The 25,781-nt window shown below is 34.4% G+C and overlaps 2 protein-coding genes across 3 annotated transcripts; both read left to right on the top strand.

Moving 5' to 3' along the window:
- Positions 1 to 529: 529 nt before the first annotated feature.
- On the top strand, positions 530 to 3,928 carry LOC130046445 (uncharacterized). 2 transcript variants are annotated; one of them, XM_056160231.1, is made up of 3 exons: positions 544 to 608; positions 2,333 to 2,392; positions 3,084 to 3,928. In XM_056160231.1, the coding sequence occupies exon 3, from the start codon at positions 3,122 to 3,124 to the stop codon at positions 3,620 to 3,622; it is 501 nt and encodes a 166-aa protein (XP_056016206.1). In that variant the 5' UTR covers positions 544 to 608; positions 2,333 to 2,392; positions 3,084 to 3,121; the 3' UTR covers positions 3,623 to 3,928. The 2 variants fall into 2 exon arrangements, with proteins under 2 accessions (XP_056016205.1, XP_056016206.1); XM_056160230.1 differs by lacking the exon at positions 2,333 to 2,392 and having other exon boundaries at positions 530 to 608.
- An 8,819-nt stretch (positions 3,929 to 12,747) lies between these two features.
- Positions 12,748 to 16,182, top strand: LOC125675826 (uncharacterized). Its single transcript, XM_048913635.2, has 2 exons — positions 12,748 to 12,889; positions 15,353 to 16,182. Exons 1-2 carry the CDS (start codon positions 12,833 to 12,835, stop codon positions 15,902 to 15,904), a joined length of 609 nt encoding a protein of 202 aa, XP_048769592.1. The 5' UTR covers positions 12,748 to 12,832; the 3' UTR covers positions 15,905 to 16,182.
- Positions 16,183 to 25,781: the final 9,599 nt, after the last annotated feature.

Here is a 25,781-nt window from a genome sequence, read left to right as displayed (position 1 = left end):
ATCTCCTTGTATGTACAGGTATCAAAATATTGATTAATATAAAATGGAAAGTATAGTCTGAAATTTTTTTGCTTAAAAAGTGCAATCCGAGTAAAGTTGGTAGATTTGTATTTTACTCTGTGACAGTTTGGCGCCATTTCCTATTCATGTTTAAAAAGAGCAAAGAGAGTTTTCCCCAAATAATTTCGATAAGTGTTTCAACTACTTTATTTTTTGGAATTTTACAAGGCCAGATGTATGTGTTAAGCGTTCTTTGTTCTTATATAATCTGCTCTTTTCAGTAACTTACCTCAACCAAAGAAAGTAGTGTCATAAATATTTGGAAGTAACTATGGAGTGACACTTTGAAATTGATGAAAAGATACCTGCATGGAATTTACTATAAACAAACGCTTTTCAGGTGGTAAGTCTTTACCCCTAATTTAAAAATAATTATCACGATTTTTGCCCCGATATAGCTTCTTCATTGTAAAGCTTTATAAATTGTGAAAGACTAATAGTATATATATACCCAAATAGAAAGGTGTATCTTCAATGAACATCGAGACAAGATGAATTTCTCAGTTTGTCTTCTTGGAGCTCTCTTCGTGGGTGCAGTTGCCTATCCAGTAAGTACATATTTTAATCTTAATATTTATCTCGTGGGGATCCAGATTAGAATAGGTCCTCACTTCCACTTGCCTGTCGTAGAAGGCCACTAAATGGGGCGGTCATTCGGTTGAGACCTCAAAAACCGAGGTCAGAACAGATGTAGCATGATAAGGATTCCTCCGTGCTCAAAAGCCATAAGTGCTAAACATAGGCCTAAATTTTGCAGCTCTTGACCGCCAGTGGTGACGTCTCCATATGAGTGAAACATTCTCAAGAGGGACGTTAAACAATATTCAATGAATCAATCAATGAATCAATATTTTGATGTCCTATGATTATGACTTGTAAATTGTTTTTTGAAACGCGAATATAGATAAACTACATAATCCATCTGAGATGTCTCATTTATCAAGAGGTATCGCATCACTCATGAAAATGATAATCTCCAAATTAAGGTACTGCTAGTTTGATTCGGGAGAAAAAACCATTGTAGATTTTAATTTATCAGATGTTTATTCCTTTATCCAGTGAATATCACTCGTACGATAAATTATTCGTATTCCAAAGTAGGTGTTCCTACGGCGCATGACGTAATGTGCAAAGGGGCTGGATCAAGGTGACAGACGTCCAAAACAATTGTTATAAGTGACACAGATTTTGTTAAATTCTTCAAAATTTGAAAAGGATGAATTTATATGTGAAGAAATTAGTTACGATCTAGGGAACAGACCTGTCGTTTTCATTATGTAACCTAGCTATCGTCTCTTTGATCATGTTTTGTATTCTCAATGACCAAGGAAACAGAAATACAGTGATACCCCATCATAACGCCAACATTTGTACCTCGGCAATTTTGGCATTATAACTGATGTGGCAGCATATCAATGGAGAAGGGGGTATGTGCACAGCTGTCATTGAGAGGAAAAAAACCCTCGGATAAATCGACATTAACTGAAATCGTTTTTCTTTAAAGTCAAATTGACAACTGTTTTGTTCAACGCCCTCTGTCCTAACTAATCATTTCATACGGAGTAAATCTTTCTGGGTTTTAGAAAACGCAATAGTTCACGTTTGGAAGCAAACACAATAAGGTCTTTTGCAAATATTTACTCCTTTCCTTTATGCAAGGTGAAGATAACGAACAGTGATCAATCTTATAACTCTTAGAAGCAATAAAAAATAGAGAGTTGAGCAAAGATAGACCCCTGGATATAACAGAAATAGGAGTAGGTGTCTAGGAAGAGTAACCATCCCCTGTCGATCGATCACAGCCGCTGTGAGCCCTATATCTTGATCAGGTAAACGAACTTATCGGTAATCAAAATCAATATGTCGAGTGGATATCAACTTCCCAACTTTATTCACCAAATAATCCCGGGATATACCACATTCAACTTCACACAAAACGATTCCATCACAAATAGAGATGTAGGAAACACAAGCATACTTAACAATAAAAAGTTCACGGTTCTCACTGTCACAGGAATCATACAATTCTCTAAATGATGATGTTCATGGGGAAAAATTCCTCGTCAACATTCACACTCCAAATCTAAACAATAACCACGCGTCACATGTGACACAGATTCGCATGACTGACATATTAATGAATCATCATACTACATCAAAGTAAAACTTTTAAAATGTAATTTTTTCTCATTTAGAAATAATATCTGATGAATTAAAAGTTGTGACAGTCCATATTCATTTTTATTTATATTTCCCAACGAACTATTTGTAGGGGCGTACTATTAACGTTACAGATGCAGTTCGGGTTGAGGTTAACAAAAAAGAATACTGGGTCAGTATTATGGAATTGTCTGTTAGGATACAATATGTGATAAAAAGAATACCCCATGGTTTGTGTCTGGATATGACTATTATCCAACACGTTGTGTTTTCTATCCTCTCGGATAGGCTCGGGGATAAATAACACACAACTCGTCTTATAATAGTCATATCCAGCTACAAACCATGGGAGATCCTAGGTGTAGCTTTGTCAGAGACGTTTGTTTTGAAAAATATGTTTAAAATGTTTTGAAAAGAAAAAAAAGAACAATTTAAAAAAAAGAATACACCATTTTGATGAAGTGTGTGATATCCATCCTGCTGCAAACCAATTCCATATTCTTTGGGTTCTTCCATTGATTACGTGTTAGATTTCATGAACAAATCATATTGTTTATATGTAATACACCTTCAAATCCTATACAAGAGCATATCATATATTTTTATGATACCAATCATTGATATTAATTGATTAAAGAGAAGACATTTTATTTCAAAATTGTATTTTTTTGTTAATTTTGTGTCTTTTCTTTACATAAAAAATTAGATTTGATTTGTCCAACTGATTCTTATTTTACTGTTCAAGCTATGCAAATTTACATGTTAATCAATTACATGAATTCGTGAGGAAATGGATAGCATTTCTTCCGGGGTACATGACTATATCTATAGCTCATTCGGATTTCCTTTGTTGTTGGTTGCAGGTTATCAAAGACAATTTTTTGAAGAACTAGGGGATGTAATGCAGAATGAAAAACTGGAAACATGGGAAAAATTTCTAAAAAATGGGGGCAGAGTTTACATTATCAAAAAAGGAATGAACAACAAAGAGGGATACAATGTAAACAAAGTCACCCCAACGACCCAAGAACACCTAATTTCTGGACAAGAGGGAGAAGACGATACGGTGGAATATCCAGATCTCACAGTGGAGACGGCGAGAAACACACGTCGTCGTCCATATCTTAAAGGAACGTCTTACGACGAGAATTCTGAAAAACGCATGCTACAGAAAGAACGTTACCCGGGAAAAAGGGAACGTAAGGCGCAGGACAAACCTAAGACATTCCTATCTAAAACTGAAAATAATGGATTCCGCTCATTCGATATCCTAAATGGAGAGAACAGAAACTTCAGAGATGGTTTTGGAGATGTAGATAACTCTTTACTGAGAGGACAGAAAAGAAACTTCGGAAGTGGTGTAGGAGGCGGAATGATTCCTCGGGTGTTTTGGTATCTATAAAAAGAGAAACGATTCCTGAGATTTAGATGGAAAAGATAAAAACGATTCTTCAGATTGGGAAGTTAATCTCCTAATGCCTGATTTTCTGTAGGAGGAATGGGATATATTCATGATTTTCTGCTTGAAAAGGGAGTAGGACAGTTCCCAAGAAATTCTGTTTTCAGGAATTCACTTAGAAATATAATCATTTACATAATAACTGATATTTCGGACAACAAAAGTCAAACTTGTGATCGTAATTCATGGCAAAAAGCTCCATCTTTCAATTGTAACTTACGGTATTGAATAAATGAATATGCATATGAATATTGTCTGTCATATTTTATTAAATATGTGCTCTTCTTGATGTAGAACGTGGATAGCTTCGTGAAAGACAAGGTACAGTGATCAATATCATAACTCCCACAAGCAATACAAAATACAGAGTTAGGCAAGCACGAAGCCCTGAACATATATGTGATTAATAGAACCATGTCAACTTAGATAAGGCCTGCATCAAGGTATATATTTCTGTTCATTTATATCATATATTAAAGAAAACGTACGTTAATTTTTCTTATTATCACATTGTTTTTATTGTGCTCTTATTTGTGTTCATTTATATCATATAGTATAGACTAGAAAGCGTAAGCCAATTTTTTTATCACATTTATTTTATTTTGCTCTTAATAATAACAAATAGACTTCTTTCCTATGGTCAGTTAGGGCCACGAATAGATGTGTTCATGTAATTGAGATCTACAACTAGTCTACCATTTCGTATGGTTTGCCCATTCTATCAGAAATACACAAAATGCAGATGTCACAAAAAAGGATGTATTTTCATGGGATACATGAACTCCTTCCGAGACATTACTTTCTAAAACAATTTAAAAGTAGATACTGTCATGAAGACAGTACTCCCGAAACCTACTGTGAAACGTGGATAGCTTTGTGAAAGACAAGGTACAGTGATCAATATCATAACTCCCACAAGCAATAGAAAATACAAAGTTAGGCAAGCACGAAGCCCTGAACATTCATGTGATTAATAGAAACTTGTCAACTTAGATAAAGCCTGCATCAAGGTATATATTTCTGTTCATTTATATCATATATTATAGAAAGCGTAAGTTAATTTTTCTTATTATCACATTGTTTTTATTGTGCTCTTAATAATAACTAGACTACTCTCTTATGGTCAGTTAAAACCCCGAATAGATGTTTCCATGTAATTGAGATCTACAATTAGTCTACAATTTCGCATGGTTTGCCCATTCTGTCAGAAAAACACAAAATGTAGATGTCACAAACAAGGATGTATTTTCATGGGCTACACGAACCCCTTCCGAGACATTACGTTCTAAAAGAATTTAAAAGTAGATACTGTCATGAAGACAGTACTCCCGAAACCTACTGTGAAAGAAGTTTTTTGTATAATGACAGATACCTATTCCTTGTATGTGCTTTGCTCCTCACGGAAGTCTTCTGCTTCAAATTCATGCCTACACATATTTTTTCATACCACTTGTTAGGCCATTCTTTACATTCTGAATTTGACAACGAATTATTCTGTTACTTGATCAAACTATAGGTCTAATGACGAGTGTGATTGGTCAACAGGCTATATATTTATTCCTTCAAGGCAACCGACCATATCTCTGTTGAATCCATTTGTCCTACTCTTAATTTTGCATTCTTTATAGGAATTTTGAGATTGTTTACTGTTCACTAATTTCAACTTTTCACATTTGACTTTTGATATTACCTATAATTTCGATTTGATGTATCCCTGTGAGCTCGAAATAAAGGACACCACAGAGTATTCCACTTCTGCTTCATACTTAGATATTTTATTGAAAGTAGACATTAACATCAAACTGACAACTCAACTGTATGACAAATGAGATGATTTCAGCTTCTCCATCGTCAACTTCACACATTTATGTAGCAATATTCCATTATCACCTGCATATGGTGTTTATATATCTCAACTCATTGGATATGCAAGAGCTTGTTCTGGGTATAGTCAGTTTTTAAATCGAGGAAAGCTACTGACAAACAAGTTGATGGTACAGATATTTCAACAGTCTCGATTGAAGTCTCTGTACCATCAACTTGTTTGTCAGTAGCTTACCTCGATTTAAAAACTGACTATACCCAGAACAAGCTCTTGCATATCCAACCAGTTGAGATATATAAACACCATGTGCAGGTGATAATGGAATATTGCTACATAAATGTGGGAAGTTGACGATGGAGAAGCTGAAATCATCTCGTTTGTCATACAGTTGAGTTGTCAGTTTGCCGTTAATGTCTACTTTCAATAAAATATCTAAGTATGAAGCAGAAGTGGACGACTCTGTGGTGTCCTTTATTTCGAGCTCACAGGGATATATCAAATCGACATACAGTACACGACACGAGTTTTATGCGTGCTCCACGCAACGCGGTGGAACAAATTTGCCCCAAACACGGTGGACCTTTAAAATTGTCGGCACCTTTGAAGTCCTATTTTTCCGCGCGAGCTAGACATTGAAGTCCACGGAGGATCTCCGTGGATGCCACCGCGCATCTCCGTGGATGTCACCTGTACCTCCGTCGATGTCACCGTGTACCTCCGTGTGATAAAACAAAGAAATAATTTCCGAAATGGTTCACCCCAAAAACGTTTTCGCTTAGCCAGCATGCATGCCCCCACCCCATTACTTATTTAGAAATTAGCTATCAATCATTCAATTCTTGTAATTGTTGTTTAATGATACGTTGGTGTTTTCGGTACATCTCCGTATGTAGACTTCCCAGCAGATGTTGACACCTTTTTATAAAACGCCTAAATTCTCGACATCCTGTATATAAACACCTGTGTTATTTTTACCATTCGTTTGTACATTGTTTCACGGCACGAGCAGCACAATTTCACCAAATAAAAGAAGGGTAATGAACAACGACAATCACATGCCAGTAATTTCAATTTGATAAATAGCAGTTCAAAGAAATGTGTACCATAAGCAGTGGTTTATTTTTAACGTAGGGTTTTCATTGTAATTAGGAATATGTGATTAAGGTCATCTATATACATGTACATGTTTACATTGGAGATGAATTTCATTATGTACTCAACTGTGAAGCAATATGAGCAAAGAATCAAATTTTTATCACCTAAACAAATAAATATTAAGAATATCTTTACTTTTAAACAAACCTTTAGAAAACTCCGTACTTTCATTAAGAAAATAATAAAATAAAATGTGCTCCCCTACCTAGAATGCCCATACTTCACATTAATAACACGGTTTTTGTAGATTTCTTTCTAACTTGATAAATACTTTATTACACGCATGTATTATTTACTAAATGTATATATAACAGCTTTTTGTCTGTGTACTTTTGTATACCATTGCATAATGGTGATGAGATCCAATAAATTGAATTGAGTACATGTAGCCTTGAAATATCACAAAGAATAGAGTTGACAACCATTGAAATAAAAATACAGACGTTTTCTCGTTTATTCAGTAACTCAATGACTTGCACGTCTTCTGAATGAAAGTTGTAAAACAAACGTACAAGGTTTTCGTCAGTTATAATATAATACGGGGGTAAAATTCATCTAGTCTCCGCTAGCAATGGGTTTTGAGTCAACTGTGCCTTCGTGGACGAATAATCTCGGCTAACGAAGATGGAAAAAAAGCCTAGATAGTCCGCTTGCATTAACATGTATTATGAAGGTGAAATCGAAGAATTATCCAGTAAATCCAATGATGTTGCAGTATATATAGCATGTATTTATTTTATTTTTGACTGAGAGGGAGATAGACAGCTAAACACGTAACATTGTTTTAAAAGGGGGGAGGGACTCATTCATTAGTCCTAACCCGTACCAGCCGAAAAATTTAACATGTAAAGAAAACAAAATGGGAAATAAAAAAGCAATATCAGAATGAAAGGGGATGGATAATCAATCAGAAAGAAATTGTACTCTCAAGATTTATATTGAATGTATTAAACTTCCCGTATCTGCATACATTCATGAATATTATAATAAATGATTATCTCTCTCTCTCTCTTTCTGTTGCTTTCATTATCTAATGCATCTAAAGATTAAATTAAAGATTTTAATAATCGATAGCGTATATGAATAAAAGCAAATAATCGTTAAGTCTGTTTATATTGATATTAGTCTTTTTTTCATGAACTAGTTGCATTTGACACCGAGGATTTACATCCTTAAATATTGATTACAAGCACGTAGAATCGGAGAGGGTGTAATTTGAAAACTTGAAAGTTAAGGATTTAGCCTTGTAGCTTGTAGCGACCTACCCACTGCACGATTTAAGAAATTGAAGTCGGAAGGGGGAATGGAGACAGTTTCGGACTACTACTACCCCCCCCCCACACACACACATGCTCCCAATTTAAGGTTTTCCTAATCGGACAATTTAAGCACCATTTTTGTTGTTATTTGATTGCTTGTCAAGAAATTTACACAACTTAACCGGCAACATACCCCTTCTGATACATTGAAAAATTTAAGTAATGTTAGCACGGGGCTCGATAAAGTTCAATCTGCAGTTTGGTCATACTTCTTCATTCAATAACTTATTCAAAATAAAAAAAAAATGTTTGTCGGGTTAGCGGTACTATGATGTATGACTATAACCATGACCTGTGTATAACTCGTACATTCCATACAAATTCGAAGGGGTTTTCGCCTCAGTAGAACAATGGGAGTCAGCTAATCCGTGTATTTGAAATCAACAGAAGTGCTAAAGCTTCTTGCGGAAAGTGTGAAATATATTGGGTCGGTGCAAGATACCCGTGATCTTAGACTAGATCTGATATCGCGCCGACCCAATATATTTCACACTTTTCATAATAAGTCAAAACCCAAACTAGCTAACCGTAATTTAGTTATACTGTGACAAAGACCCCAGGAATTTGCATGGTATATACTTATTATACAAAAATCATTGCATTATCCAGACATTCCCGATGAACATTTCCTTTTATGAAAACTTCTATCAAAGTACATCGATCATAAGTCTCGGTCAAATGTAATTAACTCGGGATTTTAAAAATAAATCATTCGATGGTTTGTATTTTTGCTTCTATTAATTACGTAATAAATTAATTCCAATTTGTTAATCATCGACAATGCTCTAATTTCTATAATGGATCAAGTTATATTTGTCAAGATGCATATTAACACAATATGATGGAAGTAATTATGTTAAACAGCGCATTTGTCAGAGAGAGAGAGAGAGAGAGAGAGAGAGAGAGAGAGAGAGCGAGCGAGCGAGCGAGCGAGCGAGAGAGAGAGAGAGAGAGCACATCGGTAATTATTGAATATCCCTATCACATGTTGTACATGTATGCTTTTCATTTACTGAATATACTAATTCGCATTCAAAACAGGAATTGCCTGCAAGTACGCATTATTTAAACATAAAATTTAAGAATATTTTAATGAAGAAAGAAGACCATTAAAGAAAAAAATTCAAAACCAGGTTTTCTTAGAAACATAATATATAGTGTTTGGTATCATTGGAATTGGCTCAAAATGCTGAAAAAAATATAAGTATCAGGAGGGAAAATATTGAATTTTTTTTCTTTTCTTAAAATTCCACCCTTATCTTGATTATTTGGCCTGCGGCACATTTTCACATCTCCCGCAAGGCGCCCGTGGCCAGAACAAAGCTCTTAGCAGCTTTGTGTATTCGCAAATAACACACACCGTGGAACACAGAGGACACGGTGTATCTCTGTGGGGTGTATAAAACTCGTGTCATGTACTGTATGAATGAAAGCTATTATTGTTAATAGACAAAACGTCATCGGTATATCTAAAAGTCGAATTGATGATTCAATGATACAATCTTGTTATCTTGTAATGACATTTCTATTTTTTTTTTTATTTTTCCAGGTTTTTTTTTATTGAAATATATATACGACATATGAATCAGACTATCTACCTTTTTTCTCCGAGGAGAATGGATTGGTACGAGTCTTGGATGAAAGCAATGACTCGTTCAATTTCAAATGACCCAACAAAGATAATGACTCTCAAATATGATCCAATTCGTATAAAGCAACCTTTCCAAGTAGGTCATAATAACAACCACAGAGTCACAAAAATATGAGTCAAGCATTTATTGTTTTGCTTATTTGATACACCCAGTCTATCTGTGTATTGGAAGCTTTACAAGCATATTTCGATCTGTGGGTGGAAAGATGAGTTCGTCTGATCTGACATTTGTATCTGATAAAAGAATAGAAACTATCATTCACTGTTATAATTACCTGTAAATCAAGATATCATTCCCAGTACTGTTGTTTAATCCAACTTAAAGATAAATTTAAATACTTGCAAACGAAAACCATCTGACGAAACATAGTTTTAACAAAGCCCAATTAAGCATAATAATGAAAAACCCCAATCTAACGATGTAAATAAGACACTAGAATTGTTCACCCTGTTCTTCTACATGCGAAAGCTAGCATTCATTTATTTAGTCACCCAGGGTTCACAAAAATGTGGGTGAAACATTTAGGATCACTAAGGAAACGCAGAAGACTCATTTGAAATAAGAAATTCAAATTTCGAGGTTTAAATATCCAAATGAAACAAGCAAAATATAGGTCACAATGTATAATTTAAAACAGGCAACATATTTTAAACAAACTTATCAAAAATAAACGATCGTCATTTTATTTTAAGATTAAAAGTTTGAGGTTACATCAACTCGGAATATGACATAAAGTCAGATACAGCGTTGTTCAGTTTCTTTGATCTAAAACCACACATTTGTACAGTGCATACAGTGTACTTTCTGTAAGTTGAAATTCAAAGACACTTTCTCATTAATAAAAAATGCTATGTCCCTAAGTTTACCGGACAAGACATTATTTTTGTTATTCAATGGTACAGCGAACATATTGCTCCTTAACAAATTTGAAATAAGATTTTATTTCATAAGAATGAATATTGAAGATATCGGAAAGATGGATTGATTAATTGATAAATAGACACCGTCCTAAAGGGAGATAACTGGGAACGATAGTATTGTTTCGCCGCCTACATTTGGGACTATCTTTAACATTATTAACAATATTTAACATCATTTTAAAATGATTTTTATGTCAAAAGAGATATTTATAGGAAGATTCATAAAAGTTGATTTATTTGAGAAAACAAAGAGAGATATATCTATTATTTGGGTTAAAAATATTCCTTTTTACAGGTATTATAAATTGTCATTTACCAAATTGATACCAAAAACTTTGTTGTTTCACAGTAGGGGTGTGTGTTTACAGACACGGCAAAACTATACACTCTTTGATTAATTACAAATGAGGTTAACCTCTGTAAAATGGAGATCAACCATTTTGTAATCAATGATATAATGTAATTTGACGAATTAAATGGTTATCTATTGTTATCAATAAACATTTTAAAATTGATGACGTTTTAGATCCTGATCCCAGGGAACAGGTTTTTTTACCCCCTAATTTAAATGAGTTGTAATCAAGAGCAATTAATTATTTAATACTACCCTCCTTTTGAATTTGTTTTTGTTTGTGGTAATGTGGTAATACTTTCTCCAACATATGTAGATTCCCTGTCTATACCACCCCAATTTCGATTTATGTAATCGTTTCACGGTTTTTGTAAGTTTTAGAGATTGGACTTCAACTGGTACTAATAAAAGGGGGAACTTACCAAAACTGTGACACGATTACATGAAATTGGAATGGGATAGACAGGGAATCAATTTCTGAGAAATTATTCCCGCAAAATATCTTAACGGCGTGGGGGGAGGGGGTATAATGTCCATACTTCAGGTGCCTGTGGTTACGTCAACTTCAATATCCTCTTTAGAAGAACAGTATTTGCTTGCTGTGTATCATTCCTGATTGGTGATTGAATATCAAAATCGGAAAAGTTGTCAGAAAACAGACATTGGTCCATATCCATTACATTAGTGAGGGATTTCGTGACACAAAACGGTGTACATTTACACTATTTTCATTATGTTGTTTACATCGATGGGTTGTTGTGACTTCACAAACACACAGAATCAAGAACGATAAGCGGGTAACACATTCATTCTATGTACAAGTTTAATGTTCTATTTCTTATCAATACAAAGACAATAATTTTTTTTTATTATTTGTAATTTAAATTGCATTCATATCAATCTTAATGTTTATAATGTAAAATACCACTGTTAGAAATTGTTTAATATGACCTTTAACCTTGGTGAAAAGGCGATCACCTTTCTCTATCTCATATTTGTATTACGACAAAAATACTACCTAACTTAATCGATAACTTAAACTCGACAAATACGTAACCTGAGTAACAGATGTGGATGATGAAAGGTGAAGACAACGAACAGTGATCAAACTCATAACTCATATAATCAATACAAAATTGAAAGTTGGGCAAACACGGACCCCTGGATCTACCAGAGGTGGGATCAGGTGTCTATGAGGGATAAGCGTCCCCTGTCGACCGGTTACAGCCGCAATGAACCCTATCTCATGGTAAGGTAAATGGAGTGAGTTGTAACGAAAAAAAATCAGTGTTCTTTTTTCACTATGAACATAGAAATGACGATTGATGAAATGCCACTTCTTATTAAAGTATTATTTTCAGCAAACACAAGATCGTTCATCTTCTTGTATGTACAGGTATCAAAATATTGATTAATATAAAATGGAAAGTATAGTCTGAATTTTTTTTTGCTTAAAAAGTGCAATCCGAGTAAAGTTGGTAGATTTGTATTTTACTCTGTGACAGTTTGACGCCATTTCCTATTCATGTTTAAAAAGAGCAAAGAGAGTTTTCCCCAAATAATTTCGATAAGTGTTTCAACTACTTTATTTTTTGGAATTTTACAAGGCCAGATGTATGTGTTAAGCGTTCTTTGTTCTTATATAATCTGCTCTTTTCAGTAACTTACCTCAACCAAAGAAAGTAGTGTCATAAATATTTGGAAGTAACTATGGAGTGACACTTTGAAATTGATGAAAAGATACCTGCGTGGAATTTACTATAAATAAACGCTTTTCAGGTGGTAAGTCTTTATGCCTAATTGAAAAATAATTATCACGATTTTTGCCCCGATATAGCTTCTTCATTGTAAAGCTTTATATATTGTGAAAGACTAATAGTATATATATACCCAAATAGAAAGGTGTATCTTCAATGAACACCGAGACAAGATGAATTTCTCAGTTTGTCTTCTTGGAGCTCTCTTCGTGGGTGCAGTTGCCTATCCAGTAAGTACATATTTTAATCTTAATATTTATCTCGTGGGGATCCAGATTAGAATAGGTCCTCACTTCCACTTGCCTGTCGTAGAAGGCCACTAAATGGGGCGGTCATTCGGTTGAGACCTCAAAAACCGAGGTCAGAGCAGATGTAGCATGATAAGGATCCCCCGTGCTCAAAAGCCATAAGTGCTAAGCATAGGCCTAAATTTTGCAACCCTTGACCGCCAGTGGTGACGTCTCCATATGAGTGAGGGATGTTAAACAATATTCAATCAATCAATCAATGAATCAATATTTTGGTGTCATATAATTGTGACTTGTAAATTGTTTTTTGAAACGCAAATATAGATAAACGACAAAGTGCATCTGAGATGTCTCATTTATCAAGAGGTATGGCATCACTCATAAAAATGATAATCTCCAAATTAAGGTAATGCTAGTTTAATTAGAGAGAAAAAAACCATTGTAGATTTTAATTTATCAGATGTTTATTCCTTTATCAAGTGGATATCACTCGTACGATAAATTATTCGTATTCCAAAGTAGGTGTTCCTACACTGCGTGACGTAATGTGCAAAGGGGCTGGATCAGGGTGACAGACTTCCAAAACAGTTGCTATAAGTGACACAGATTTTGTTAAATTCTTCAAAATTTGAAAAGGATGAATTTATATGTGAAGAAATTAGTTACGATCCAGGGAACAGACCTGTCGTTTTCATTATGTAACCTAGCTATCGTCTCTTTGATCATGTTTTGTATTCGCAATGACAAAGGAAACAGAAATAAAGTGATACCCCATCATAACGCCAACATTTGTACCTCGGCAATTTTGGCATTATAACTGATGTGGCAGCATATCAATGGAGAAGGGAGTATGTGCACAGCTGTCATTGAGAGAAAAAAACCCTCGGATAAATCGACATGAACTGAAATCGTGTTTCTTTAAAGTCAAATTGACAACTGTTTTGTTCAACGCCCTTTGTAATAACTAATCATTTCATACGGAGTAAATCTTTCTGGGTTTTAGAAAACGCAATAGTTCACGTTTGGAAGCAAACAGAATAAGGTATTTTGCAAATATTTACTCCTTTCCTTTATGCAAGGTGAAGATAACGAACAGTGATCAATCTTATAACTCTTATAAGCAATAAAAAATAGAGAGTTGAGCAAACATAGACCCCTGGATATAACAGAAATAGGAGTTGGTGTCTAGGAAGAGTAACCATCCCCTGTCGATCGGTCACAGCCGCCGTGAGCCCTATATCTTGATCAGGTAAACGAACTTATCGGTAATCAAAATCAATGTGTCGAGTGGATATCAACTTCCCAACTTCATGCACCAAATAAACCCGGGATACGCCACATTCAACTTCACACAAAACGATTCCATCACAAATACAGATGTAGGAAACACAAGCACACTTAACAATAAAAAGTTCACGGTTCTCACTGTCACAGGAAACATACAATTCTCTAAATGATGATGTACATGGTGAAAAATTCCTCGTCAACATTCACACTCCCAATTTAAACAATGACCACGTGTCACATGTGACACAGATTCGGATGACTGACATATTAATGAATCATCATACTACATCAAAGTAAAACTTTTGAAATGTAATTTTTTCTCATTTAGAAATAATATCTGATGAATTAAAAGTTGTGACAGTCCATATTTATTTTTATTTATATTTCCCAACGAACTATTTGTAGGGGCGTACTATTAACGTTACAGATGTAGTTCGGGTTGAGGTTAACAAAAAAGAATACTGGGTCAGTATTATGGAATTGTCTGTTAGGATACAATATGTGATAAAAAGAATACCCCATGGTTTGTGTCTGGATATGACTATTATCGAACACGTTGTGTTTTCTATCCTCTCGGATAGGCTCGGGGATAGATAACACACAACTCGTCTTATAATAGTCATATCCAGCTACAAACCATGGGATATCCCAGGTGTAGTTTTATCAGAGACGTTTGTTTTGAAAAATATGTTTAAAATCTTTAGAAAAGAAAAAAAAAAGAACAATTTGAAAAAAAAGAAAACACCATTTTGATGAAGTGTGTGATATCCATCCTGCTGCAAACCAATTCCATATTCTTTGGGTTCTTCCATTGATTAAGTGTTAGATTTCAGGAACAAATCATATTGTTTATATGTAATACACCTTCAAATCCTATACAAGAGCATATCATGTATTTTTATGATGCCAATCATTGATATTAATTGATTAAAGAGAAGACATTTTATTTCAAAATTGTGTTTGTTTTTAATTTTGTGTCGTTTCTTTCAATAAAAAATTAGATTTGATTTGTCCAACTGATTCTTATTTTACTGTGCAAGCTATGCAAATTTACATGTTAATCAATTACTTGAATTCGTGAGGAAATGGATAGCATTTCTTCCGGGGAACATGACTACATCTATAGCTCATTCGGATTTCCTTTGTTGTTGGTTGCAGGTTAGCAAAGACAATTCTTTGGAAGAACTAGGGGATGTAATGCAGAATGAAAAACTGGAAACATGGGAAAAATTTCTGAAAAATGGGGGCAGAGTTTACATTATCAAAAAAGGAATGAACAACAAAGAGGGATACAATGTAAACAAAGTCACAACAACGACCCAAGAACACTCAATTTCTGGACAAGGGGGAGAAGAAGACGATACGGTGGAATATCCAGATCTCACAGACGAGACGGCGAGAAACACACGTCGTCGTCCATATCTTAGAGGACCGTCTCACGACGAGAATTCTGAAAAACGCATGCTACAGAAAGAACGTTACCCGGGAAAAAGGGAACGTAAGGCGCAGGACAAATCTAAAACTGATAATAATGGATTCCGCTCGTTCGATATCCTAAATGGAGAGAAAAGAAACTTCAGCGGTGGTTTTGGAGGTGTAGATAACTCTTTACTGAGAGGACAGAAAAGAAACTTCGGAGGTGGTTTAGGAGGCGGACTGATTCGGGTGTTTTTGGTATCCATAAAAGGAGAAACGATTCCTAAGATTTAGACGGAAAAGATAAAAAAGATTCTTCAGATTGGGAAGTTAATCTCCTAATGCCTGATTTCGTGTAGGAGGGATGGGATATATTCATGATTTCCTGATTAAAAAGGGAGTAGGACATTTCCCAAGAAATTCTGTTTTCATGAATTCACTTAGAAATATAATCATTTACATAATAACTGATGTTTCGGACAACAAAAGTCAAACTTGTGATCGTAATTCATGGCAAAAAGCTCCATCTTTCAATTGTAACTTACCGTATTGAATAAATCAATATGCATATGAATATTATCTGTCATATTTTATTAAGTATGTGCTTTTCTTGATGTAGAACGTGGAGAGCTTTGTGAAAGACAAGGTACAGTGACCAATATCATAACTCTCACAAGCAATACAAAATACAGAGTTAGGCAAACACGAAGCCCTGGACATATATGTGATTAATAGAAACTTGTCAACTTAGATAAAGCCTGCATCAAGGTATATATCTCTGTTCATTTATATAATATATTATAGAAAGCGTAAGTTAATTTTTCTTATTATCATATTGTTTTTATTGTGATCTTAATAATAACTAGACTACTTTCTTATGGTCAGTTAAGACCCCGAATAGATGTGTCCATGTAATTGAGATCTACAATTAGTCTACAATTTCGTATGGTTTGCCCATTCTGTCAGAAAAACACAAAATGTAGATGTCACAAACAAGGATGTATTTTCATGGGCTACACGAACCCCTTCTGAGACATTACGTTCTAAAACAATTTAAAAAGTAGATACTGTCATGAAGACAGTACTCCCGAAACCTACTGTGAAAGAAGTTTTTGTATAATGACAGATACCTATTTCTTGTATGTGCTTTGCTGCTCACGGAAGTCTTCTGCTTCAAATTCATGCCTACACATATTTTTTCATACCACTTGTTAGGCCATTCTTTACATTCTGAATTTGACAACGAATTATTCTGTTACTTGATCAAACTATAGGTCTAATGACGAGTGTAATCGGTCAACAGGCTATATATTAATTCCTTCAAGGCAACAAACCATATCTCTGTTGAATCCATTTTTCCTACTCTTAATTTTCATTCTTTATAGGAATTTTGAGATTGATTACTGTTAACTAATTTCAACTTTTCACATTTGACTTTTGATATTACATATAATTACTGCGAATTAAACCTTTCGGTAGTTTGTGTTTGAAAATCACTGATAGTGTACCTTTCGAAGGACTTATATCCCATCTGAAATGAAAGATGATTAGTCCTCACATTTTTGCAATCAATGATGAAAAACGTCTGCAATTTTGGGTGGAGGTGTTAAAAGATTCGTACCCCTATCCATATATCGAGGTCCTTCTAATGTGCAGAATTCCATTTTTTTTAAACCATAAATTTTGTGATTTGAAATATTATGTTTTATGCTTTTTCGTTATATGTATTTGATACATAGTGCCAAAACATTATTGTACCATTGAAGGAAAGTGCAATATTAAGTGTCTGGCTTTGATGTTAGCATTACTACATTTTGATGTTGATTTGAATGTCACTTTACATCCAGTTCTACTTTTAATGGATGAGAAAAACCTAAGATTTTGGCATAAATTGTCAAACAAGAACTTATAATATGGAATTTATTATTACAAGAGTATGGTATAGCCTGGTACCCGAGGCCTTCCGATGTTCATGTTAGTTGCCAGAGACAGATCTTAGGAAATGCATAATACTTGGTTTTCCATATGACACGCTTGTTTGATATAGTCTTATCCCATTGTTTTCAAGCAAGTAGGTGATTCATCAACACGCATATTTTTCAGGTGTGTTAAATTAAATTTAACCGTGTCACTTCGTTTTTTCTACTATTGATGGGTTGTATTGGGTTGCTGGCGAAGATATATACTGAGTTTTATAGGTGACAGGCACCAGTCTTCTTATTCTAAACCGACAATTTCAGATCGAATTTCCTCGACTCATTGTTGGATAATTTTTTATTACATATAGATCTAATGACGTGCTTTACTTTGATAAGACTATAGGCTATAGCTGAAGTTTATATGATGACTTTGTTGTGCGATGATAGGAATGTTTTAAGCTTTCATTGGACTTATAGTGTACAATTTTACAGATTCTCAATATTATGTATATTAATCGTTTTAATTTCAGACATATGGAAAGAAGAAACACATGATAGTAGATGAAAAAACACCCTCATATATAATGCTTGATGAATATGCAAAACCATGACAACAGGTATAATAAGATGTATATATTGCTTGTGTAATAGATAAGGCTATTTATGCATTTTATAATTCAGTAACATGGTGTCTGACAATGTAATTATTTAATTCTTATGTTGATCTACCAACTTTATGCTTGATCCAATGGGCTTGATTTAAAGTTTCTGTTGTTACTTTGGTTTACTTTGAATATTCTTCAGATTTCAGAAGGGGTCACTAACAATTTCATTGTCAACAGTTACTATTCCTCACTGATTCACTGTCCTGTTTGTCTAAAATTATATTTATGAGTCGGTCCACAATTTTTATATATTGCCAAAATTTATACATTGAGGTATTCTATTTTTGTGTTAGCATTATATTTTGGATTTGTTTGTAACTCAAATTCGTTGTCTTCTTTATGAAAGAACTGAGTTAATACACTTCAATTTAGAAATCTTAGGCTGTAGTAGCCAGGAATTATGTATCACAACAAAAACAAATTTTACATAATGTGAAGTACACAACATGGCAATATAGTAACATTTCATTGTTATGCTTTTGCACAAACTCATTGTACTGCTTGGATTTGATAATAAAATCACACCTGATAAAGCTTCAAAGAAAAAATGTAGAAGATCACAATCTGGAGAAACCCAATACATTAATCCCCCAAAACAAAGTTTTGCATTTATGTTTCTGTCACTGTATTGCAAATTTCAAGATAGTTTTCAATACATTAAATTTGTGGTACTTGTGTACCAAATTAATGACTCTTCAGGTTAATCGATCCTCGTGTGATATCATGGGTTTTTGCAAAATCTTCATCAAATTACTAGTAAACTTTGCGCATGATAGAAATATATCTTTCAGAGGAATTTTTTTCACTGCATAAAATAAAAAATCTGTTAAACTATTGATATTGAAAAAGTGTATATTTTCTAGAGATAATGAATTCTTTATAATTAAAAAAATGTTGTCAAGGGCAATAACTCCTATGCTGGTATTTCTTCTACTGCATGTCTATTATGCATGATTTCCCTAATATCCACAATTGATTTATACATATTTATGAATTAACATTTTTTTTTTAACTGTTGACATTTAAAATTTGTCATTTCAACAAGTTTTTATCTATTCTAATTATTCTGTACAACGAAAATGGGTGATTTTCTGATGTCAACATATACTTCCGTTTTTTTTTTTTATGTCTGACATCTTTAAAAATGTGGCAACATACACATTTTCTTTGGTTATTGATTACATTTAACTATATTGAATGGAAATTAAACATATCAAATACAACGTTATCAAAGATGTCTTGGCAACAGTGTCATGAATATACTTTAATTGTGTTTCTATTGCTTATCATTATGATAGCCTTGAACAGTCCTGTACCAGATTTAGTTGTAATTGTGTCAGTGTAATTCCTTTTAGTAAATGTGCAAAATCTAAAGCACTAGTAAAATTGCAATGAACCGATGGATGAAGAACATCCTAGCTGTCGGTAATAAACAAGTCAGAATGATAGGTTGTATCGGCAAACTAGATTTTTAGGCTGTTCTTGGCACCTGATTTTAACTACGGATAACTCCGTTTACCTGATCAAGATATAGGGCTCATGGCGGGTGTGACCGGTCGATAGGGATGTTTACTAGATCCTCCTAGCCACCTGATCCCACCTCTAGTACAGTGTATATCCAGGGGTCCGTGTTTGTCCAACTCTCTATTTTGCATTGCTTATAGGAGCTGTGTGATTGATCACTGTTCATTATTTTCGCCTTTCTTTGTTATTTCGACCATAGAATTTGCAAAACACTGACTTTAAACGAGACTGTTGAAACACCTGCACCATCAACTCATTTGTCAGTAACCTGCCTCAATTCAAAAACTGATCTTTAGCAGAACAAGATATTGCGTATCGAATCAGTTGAGAGTTATAAACACCATATGCAGGTGATAATTGAATAATGCTTAATAAATATGGAAAGTTGACAATGAAAAAGCTGAAATCATACTGTTTATCTTAAAGTTGAGTTGTTAGTTAACCGTTAAGATCTAATTTCAATAAAATGTCAAAATATGAAGCAGGAGTGGACCACTCTGTGGTGTCTTTTATTTCGAGTTAACAGGGAAATATGAATTTGTGATGATGACGACGATGATGATTGTGATGGTGACCTCATGGTGATGGTGATGACTATAATGATCACGATGGTGACTTCGTCAAAATGATGATGATTGTGAAGATAACAATAATGATGATATCAACATAGATTGTCTCGGGCATCTAATACCATTCACAACTCGAGATAGACAACCTGGAAGGGCTGGGAGGATTGGATGTAGCAATTACAATTTGATATGATTCAATGATACAAACTTGATTTCTTTTTACTTTCCCAGATTTTCTTATTGAAATATATATACGACCAGTGAATCAGACTATCTACATTTTTCATCTGAGGATAATGCATTGGTACGACATTGTTGGATGAAAGCAGTGAATCGTTAAAATTCAAATGACCCAACAAAGATAATGACTCCCAAATCTGATCCAATTCGTATAAAGCAACCTTTCCAAGTAGGTCATAATAACAACCACAGGGTCACAAAAATATGGGTTAAGCACTTATTGTTTTGCTTATTTGATACACCCAGTCTATCTGTGTAGTGGAAGCTTTACAAGCATGTTTTGATCTGTGGGTGGAAATATGAGTTCGTCTGATCTGACATTGTATCTGATAAAAGAATAGAAACTATCATTCACTGTTATAATTACCTGTAATTCAAGATACCACTCCCAGTACTGTTGATTAATCCAAATCAGGGATTTAAATGCTTGCAAACGAAAACCATTCGACAAAATATAGTTTTAACAATGTCCAATTAAGCATAACAGTGAAAAAGCCCAATGTAACGATGTAAATAAGACACAAGATTTGATCACCCTGTTCTTCTACACCCGAAAGCTTGCATTTATTTATTATGTTACCAGGGTTCACAACAATGTGGGTGAAACATTTAGAATCACTAAGGAAACTCAGAAGACTCATTTGAAATACAAGATTCGAATTTCAAGGTTTAAATATCCAAATTAAACAATAAAAATATAGGTCTCAACATATGATTTAAAACAGGCAACATGTTTTAAACAAACTTGTCAAAAATAAACTATCGTCATTTTATTTTAAGATTAAAAGTTTGAGGTTACATTAACTCGGAATATGACAAAGTCAGATATAGCGCTGTTCAGTTTCTTTGATCTAAAACCACGCATTTGTGCAGTGCATGAAGTGTACTATCTGTAAGTTGTTGAAATTCAAAGACACTTTCTCATTAATACAAAAAATGGCATGTCTCTAAGTTTACTAGACAAAAGAATATTTGTTTGGTAATTCAACGGTGCAGCTTAGCTCCACAACCAATTTGAAAGAAGATTTTATTTCATAATAATGAATATTGAAGATATAGGAAAGATGGATTGATTAATAGATAAATAGACACAGACCTAGAGGGAAAATTATATTCAGAAATGTAATATCGTTTCCCAAATAGGTGTGGGGAACGGGGGGGGGGGGCAATTTCACCATCTGCTGGTGGACACTAACATGTAGCCTTCAACCGGGTTTGATCGCCGGTGGCCAGATAACTCATTTGGTAGAGGACCAGACTAGAGATTCAGGTGTAGAAGATCGAATTCCGGTCTGGATTGCTGCATTTTCTCTGTTACACTATAAAACAGAAATGCTGATGAAAAAGCACTGAGGGGGGGGGGGGGGGTAAGTTTACAGAGCGAAACACGACACAAATATACTAAAGTAGTTGTAAAAGGACAGGGGTTTAGAATATTAGTTAAATCGTTGCATTCACTTTTTTCCTTTTTCATGGTTAATTGGACGTTGCTAAATTATGTTATTTTAGACGTCATGTGTTAAGGAGCTTTCCAATATCCCCTTGATGGATTGAACAATAGTATTGACGTTTATGAGTTTTAAAAATAATTATAACGGAGACTAATAGGTTCGATTCAATGCCAAACGCAATCAACAAATCTGTCCACCCCATGCATGGATACATTAACTCCGTATCATACATCTGAATTCTATCTTTATTTCGTCAAACAATTACGAAGAACAGACTAAGGGGACAAAAGGGGAGAAAATAACTATGGTTAGAACGTCATTGAATTATACATAATAATGGCGTTTAGAAAGTTTATGAAAATATTTATGACAAAAATGTCAAGAGGGGTATAAAGCAACAAGGAAGTGAAGAAAACAAGCATATATTTTTCATAGACTTCAAACGAAAGGAAATAGAAAATGTTAATGGCATACTAACTAAATTAATATTACTATAGCACTATTTGTACAAATATAGTGTAATTTAGAGGAAGATGTAAAATTACTAGGGAAAAATTGATTTATCAAGAGTTATTTTTTTTTGTGTTTACAAGCAAATGAATCGAGGTTGTGATTGTTAATACGATTACCCGGTAGTGATCATTGCAACCTGCCAGAGGCACTTGCTTTCAGAGAAGCGAATGAAAAATATTTAGTAGTCAGCCGGGTTTGATCACCTGTGGATAGATAGCTGTTCTGAAAAAAATTAGTTCATCTAAACACGTCAGAGAAACTCAGAGTAACCTTTCTCATCGATACTCATCCATCATTGGATGGTGTTACACTGAGTACGTACATGTATAGCTTGTTACATGGATATTCGTATGCCTACTATGTAATAACTATTTTTTCTGTGTAGGTTTTTAGTATACCAAACAATAGTTGTTTTTTATTCATATATCTACCCACCTTTATTTTCATGTGACCGTCCGCGGTAGCTGGGTGGTAGAAAATTCACTTTGTAACCAGGGGGTCGTGTGTTCGAGCCTCGCTCGTGTCATGACCGCGTTAAACCTAGAATGAAAACGTAGATAGTGATTATTTCTTTGCACTTGGGATTCAGAAGTGAGGCTCCTATTCCCTTGATTTGACGTGATGTCCTGTTTCACAGCATGCGTTGGCAAATTTGATCTGTCGATTTGATATATCCCTGTGAGCTCGAAATAAAGGACACCACCGAGTCGTCCACTTCTGCTTCATACTTAGATATTTTATTAAAAGTAGACATTAACGGCAAACTGACAACTCAACTGTATGACAAACGGGATGATTTCAACTTCTCATATTTATGTAGCAATAGTCCATTATCACTTGCATATGGTGTTTATATATTGCAACTGATTCGATATGCAAGAGCTTGTTCTGGGTATAGTCAGTTTGTAAATCGAGGTAAGCTACTGACAAACAAGTTAATGGTACAGGGATTTCAACAGTCTCGATTGAAGTCAGCATTTTGCAAATTCTATGGTCGTTATAACGATCTACTTCGTCAGTACAACCTCGTATTGGGTCAAATGCTGTCTGACGTGTTTCATACCGATTGTTAAGCCGTTCTTGGCACACTGATTTTGACTGCGGATAACTCCGTTTACCTGATCAGGATATAGGGCTCACGGCGGATGTGACCGGTCGACAGGGGATGCTTAATCCTCCTAGGCACCTGATCCCACCTCTGGTGTGGCCAGGGGTCCGTGTTTGCCCAACTATCTATTTTGTATTACTTATAGGAGTTATGAGATTGATCACTGTTCGTTATCTTCACCTTACATCTGCTACGAGTCATAATGCTAAACATGCATCTAAATTTGTGACAATTCAGGTACAACTGGTGATGTCTCAGTATGAATGTAAAGACAACAATATAGTGGGACACGACTCTGCATTTATATCTATAACTGAAAGAATAGTGTCAGTTCTGTTGTAAGACTCAAAATGTGAATAAACAAATAAATGTCCACATTCCATTCCATTCATCGAATCATTTCAACCATCAACACTAGGCATCTGAGTGATGCGTTTATTAACAGAATATTTATAGTAGACAGGAGGGAACATAAAGTAGTGGAAATAACTTAAGTTGTCGTTAATGATATCAAATTATGCAACTATTAATTAGTTATTCTTGATACTCATAAAACGGTTTGTTTCTAAGACGATGAAAAATTCTTAGATGAGTGTTTTGTTTGCTTTTTGCGTAATTAAGAATTAATATGTGACCCGTTTTCAGAAGTTGGTAATTTTAAGCCATAATACCCTCAAGGGCATGCACATTCAATATGGTGTAATTATAAACCTGAATTACATATGCTTTTTGGTGACATGAAGTAGGCAGGTTTACATGCATTGCGAGTAGTAATTGTAATTGCAACTTAATATCAATATTATTTGAAGAGGTTTTCTCCATTCGTATCAAGAAAAAAAAAACCCGTTGTGTAGACCCTGTCTCAATAATATACATTGGAATTTCAAATAAAGTTATTGTTAAATGTTTACGTCATGAAATGTAATTAACAATACCACAATCCTACGAACAGTGGGATAAAATGACTCCAAAGATTTGATACTCCTGCTATATTGAGACACCAGAAATACATAAGAAAAATATATTAATCAAGCGCTATATACAAATAGAATTCATTTGGATCTATCATTAGAAGATATTTTTATTGTTTGATTGCTCTTAACAATTTTATTTTGATGTGGAAATTTAAACAGAAAAGAGCTTACTGACTTTTCAATAGTTTATGGTCTTTCTAGTAAAACAAAATATATGTAAATCATTTAAATATTTGAACATGAAGCGCGCTCATAAAATCGTAAATAACGATATAGCTTTTTGAATGCGATTTTGTTTTCAAAAACTGGAATAGATTGAATATATTCACCAAAACCATGACAAAAAGCATTGGAAATATAAGTGTAACATAAACATGAAGCATGAATATGAGAATACTTTTGCACCTTTTTATTTCAGCTAGAAGTCAGTCCTTTGCCCGGTCAGTCTAAGCCTGGCCATGCCGGCGATCATGTCATTCTACATATTGAACACTGAGCCTGGCCATGCCCCGATTATGTCATTTAACACATTGTACACCGAGCCTGGTCATACCGGCAATCATACCATTCAACACATTGCCTTTCATTGTACACTGAACCTGGTCACGCTAGTACAATACAACCGATTCCATTTGATTTTTGATACATGTAACAGTCGATAATGTTTGAAGTCAACTAGGCCTATCTATCAATAGGTTAAAGGTAGTTTGAAACGATCTTCTGAATAATTGAGTTATGTATGGGAATTCACTAATCATTAAACAACAATTCATTTTCAACTTCACAACAGCTTCTCAAGTGTATTCGATCAGGTAAAGGATCTTTGACGATCGCGGATTATCTCCCTTGCTGACGACGTCAACATATGTAAACAACCATAGACTCATAACATGATATTTACTACATATCTTTGACATAGTGTGCTGCATTTAATTACAGTGTTAGGTCTCAGCAGAAGGGGGTGGTCATGTACCTCTTCCCGAGGGATCCCAAATTTAGAAAAGTATGGGTACAAAACCTCCGACGCGATGGATCTGTTGCCAGGAACAGTCACAAACACTGCACTTCAGTACATCCGTCGGTAGCCAAATGATATCGACACAAAAAGATCAATTTAAACTCAGACGCGGTGCCAATCATCTTTTGATTTTTTAAAGACTAAAACAAATCAACATAGAAATTAAAGTCACCCGCTAAAGTTAAAGCGA

This window comes from Ostrea edulis, chromosome 3, assembly GCF_947568905.1.
Source record: "Ostrea edulis chromosome 3, xbOstEdul1.1, whole genome shotgun sequence".
Taxonomy (NCBI): Eukaryota; Metazoa; Mollusca; class Bivalvia; order Ostreida; family Ostreidae; genus Ostrea; species Ostrea edulis.
Note: the sequence above shows the minus strand (reverse complement) of the source record. Positions and strands in the feature narration are given on the sequence as shown.

What these genes read in the sequence shown, in the direction of transcription:
- LOC125675826 (XM_048913635.2), top strand. Translation starts at nt 12,833, where the DNA reads ATGAATTTCTCAGTTTGTCTTCTTGGAGCTCTCTTCGTGGGTGCAGTT. An exon ending in TGGGTGCAGTTGCCTATCCA is followed by an intron (nt 12,890 to 15,352) that starts GTAAGTACATAT and finishes TGTTGGTTGCAG; the next exon opens with GTTAGCAAAGACAATTCTTT.
- LOC130046445 (XM_056160230.1), top strand. Translation starts at nt 3,122, where the DNA reads ATGCAGAATGAAAAACTGGAAACATGGGAAAAATTTCTAAAAAATGGG.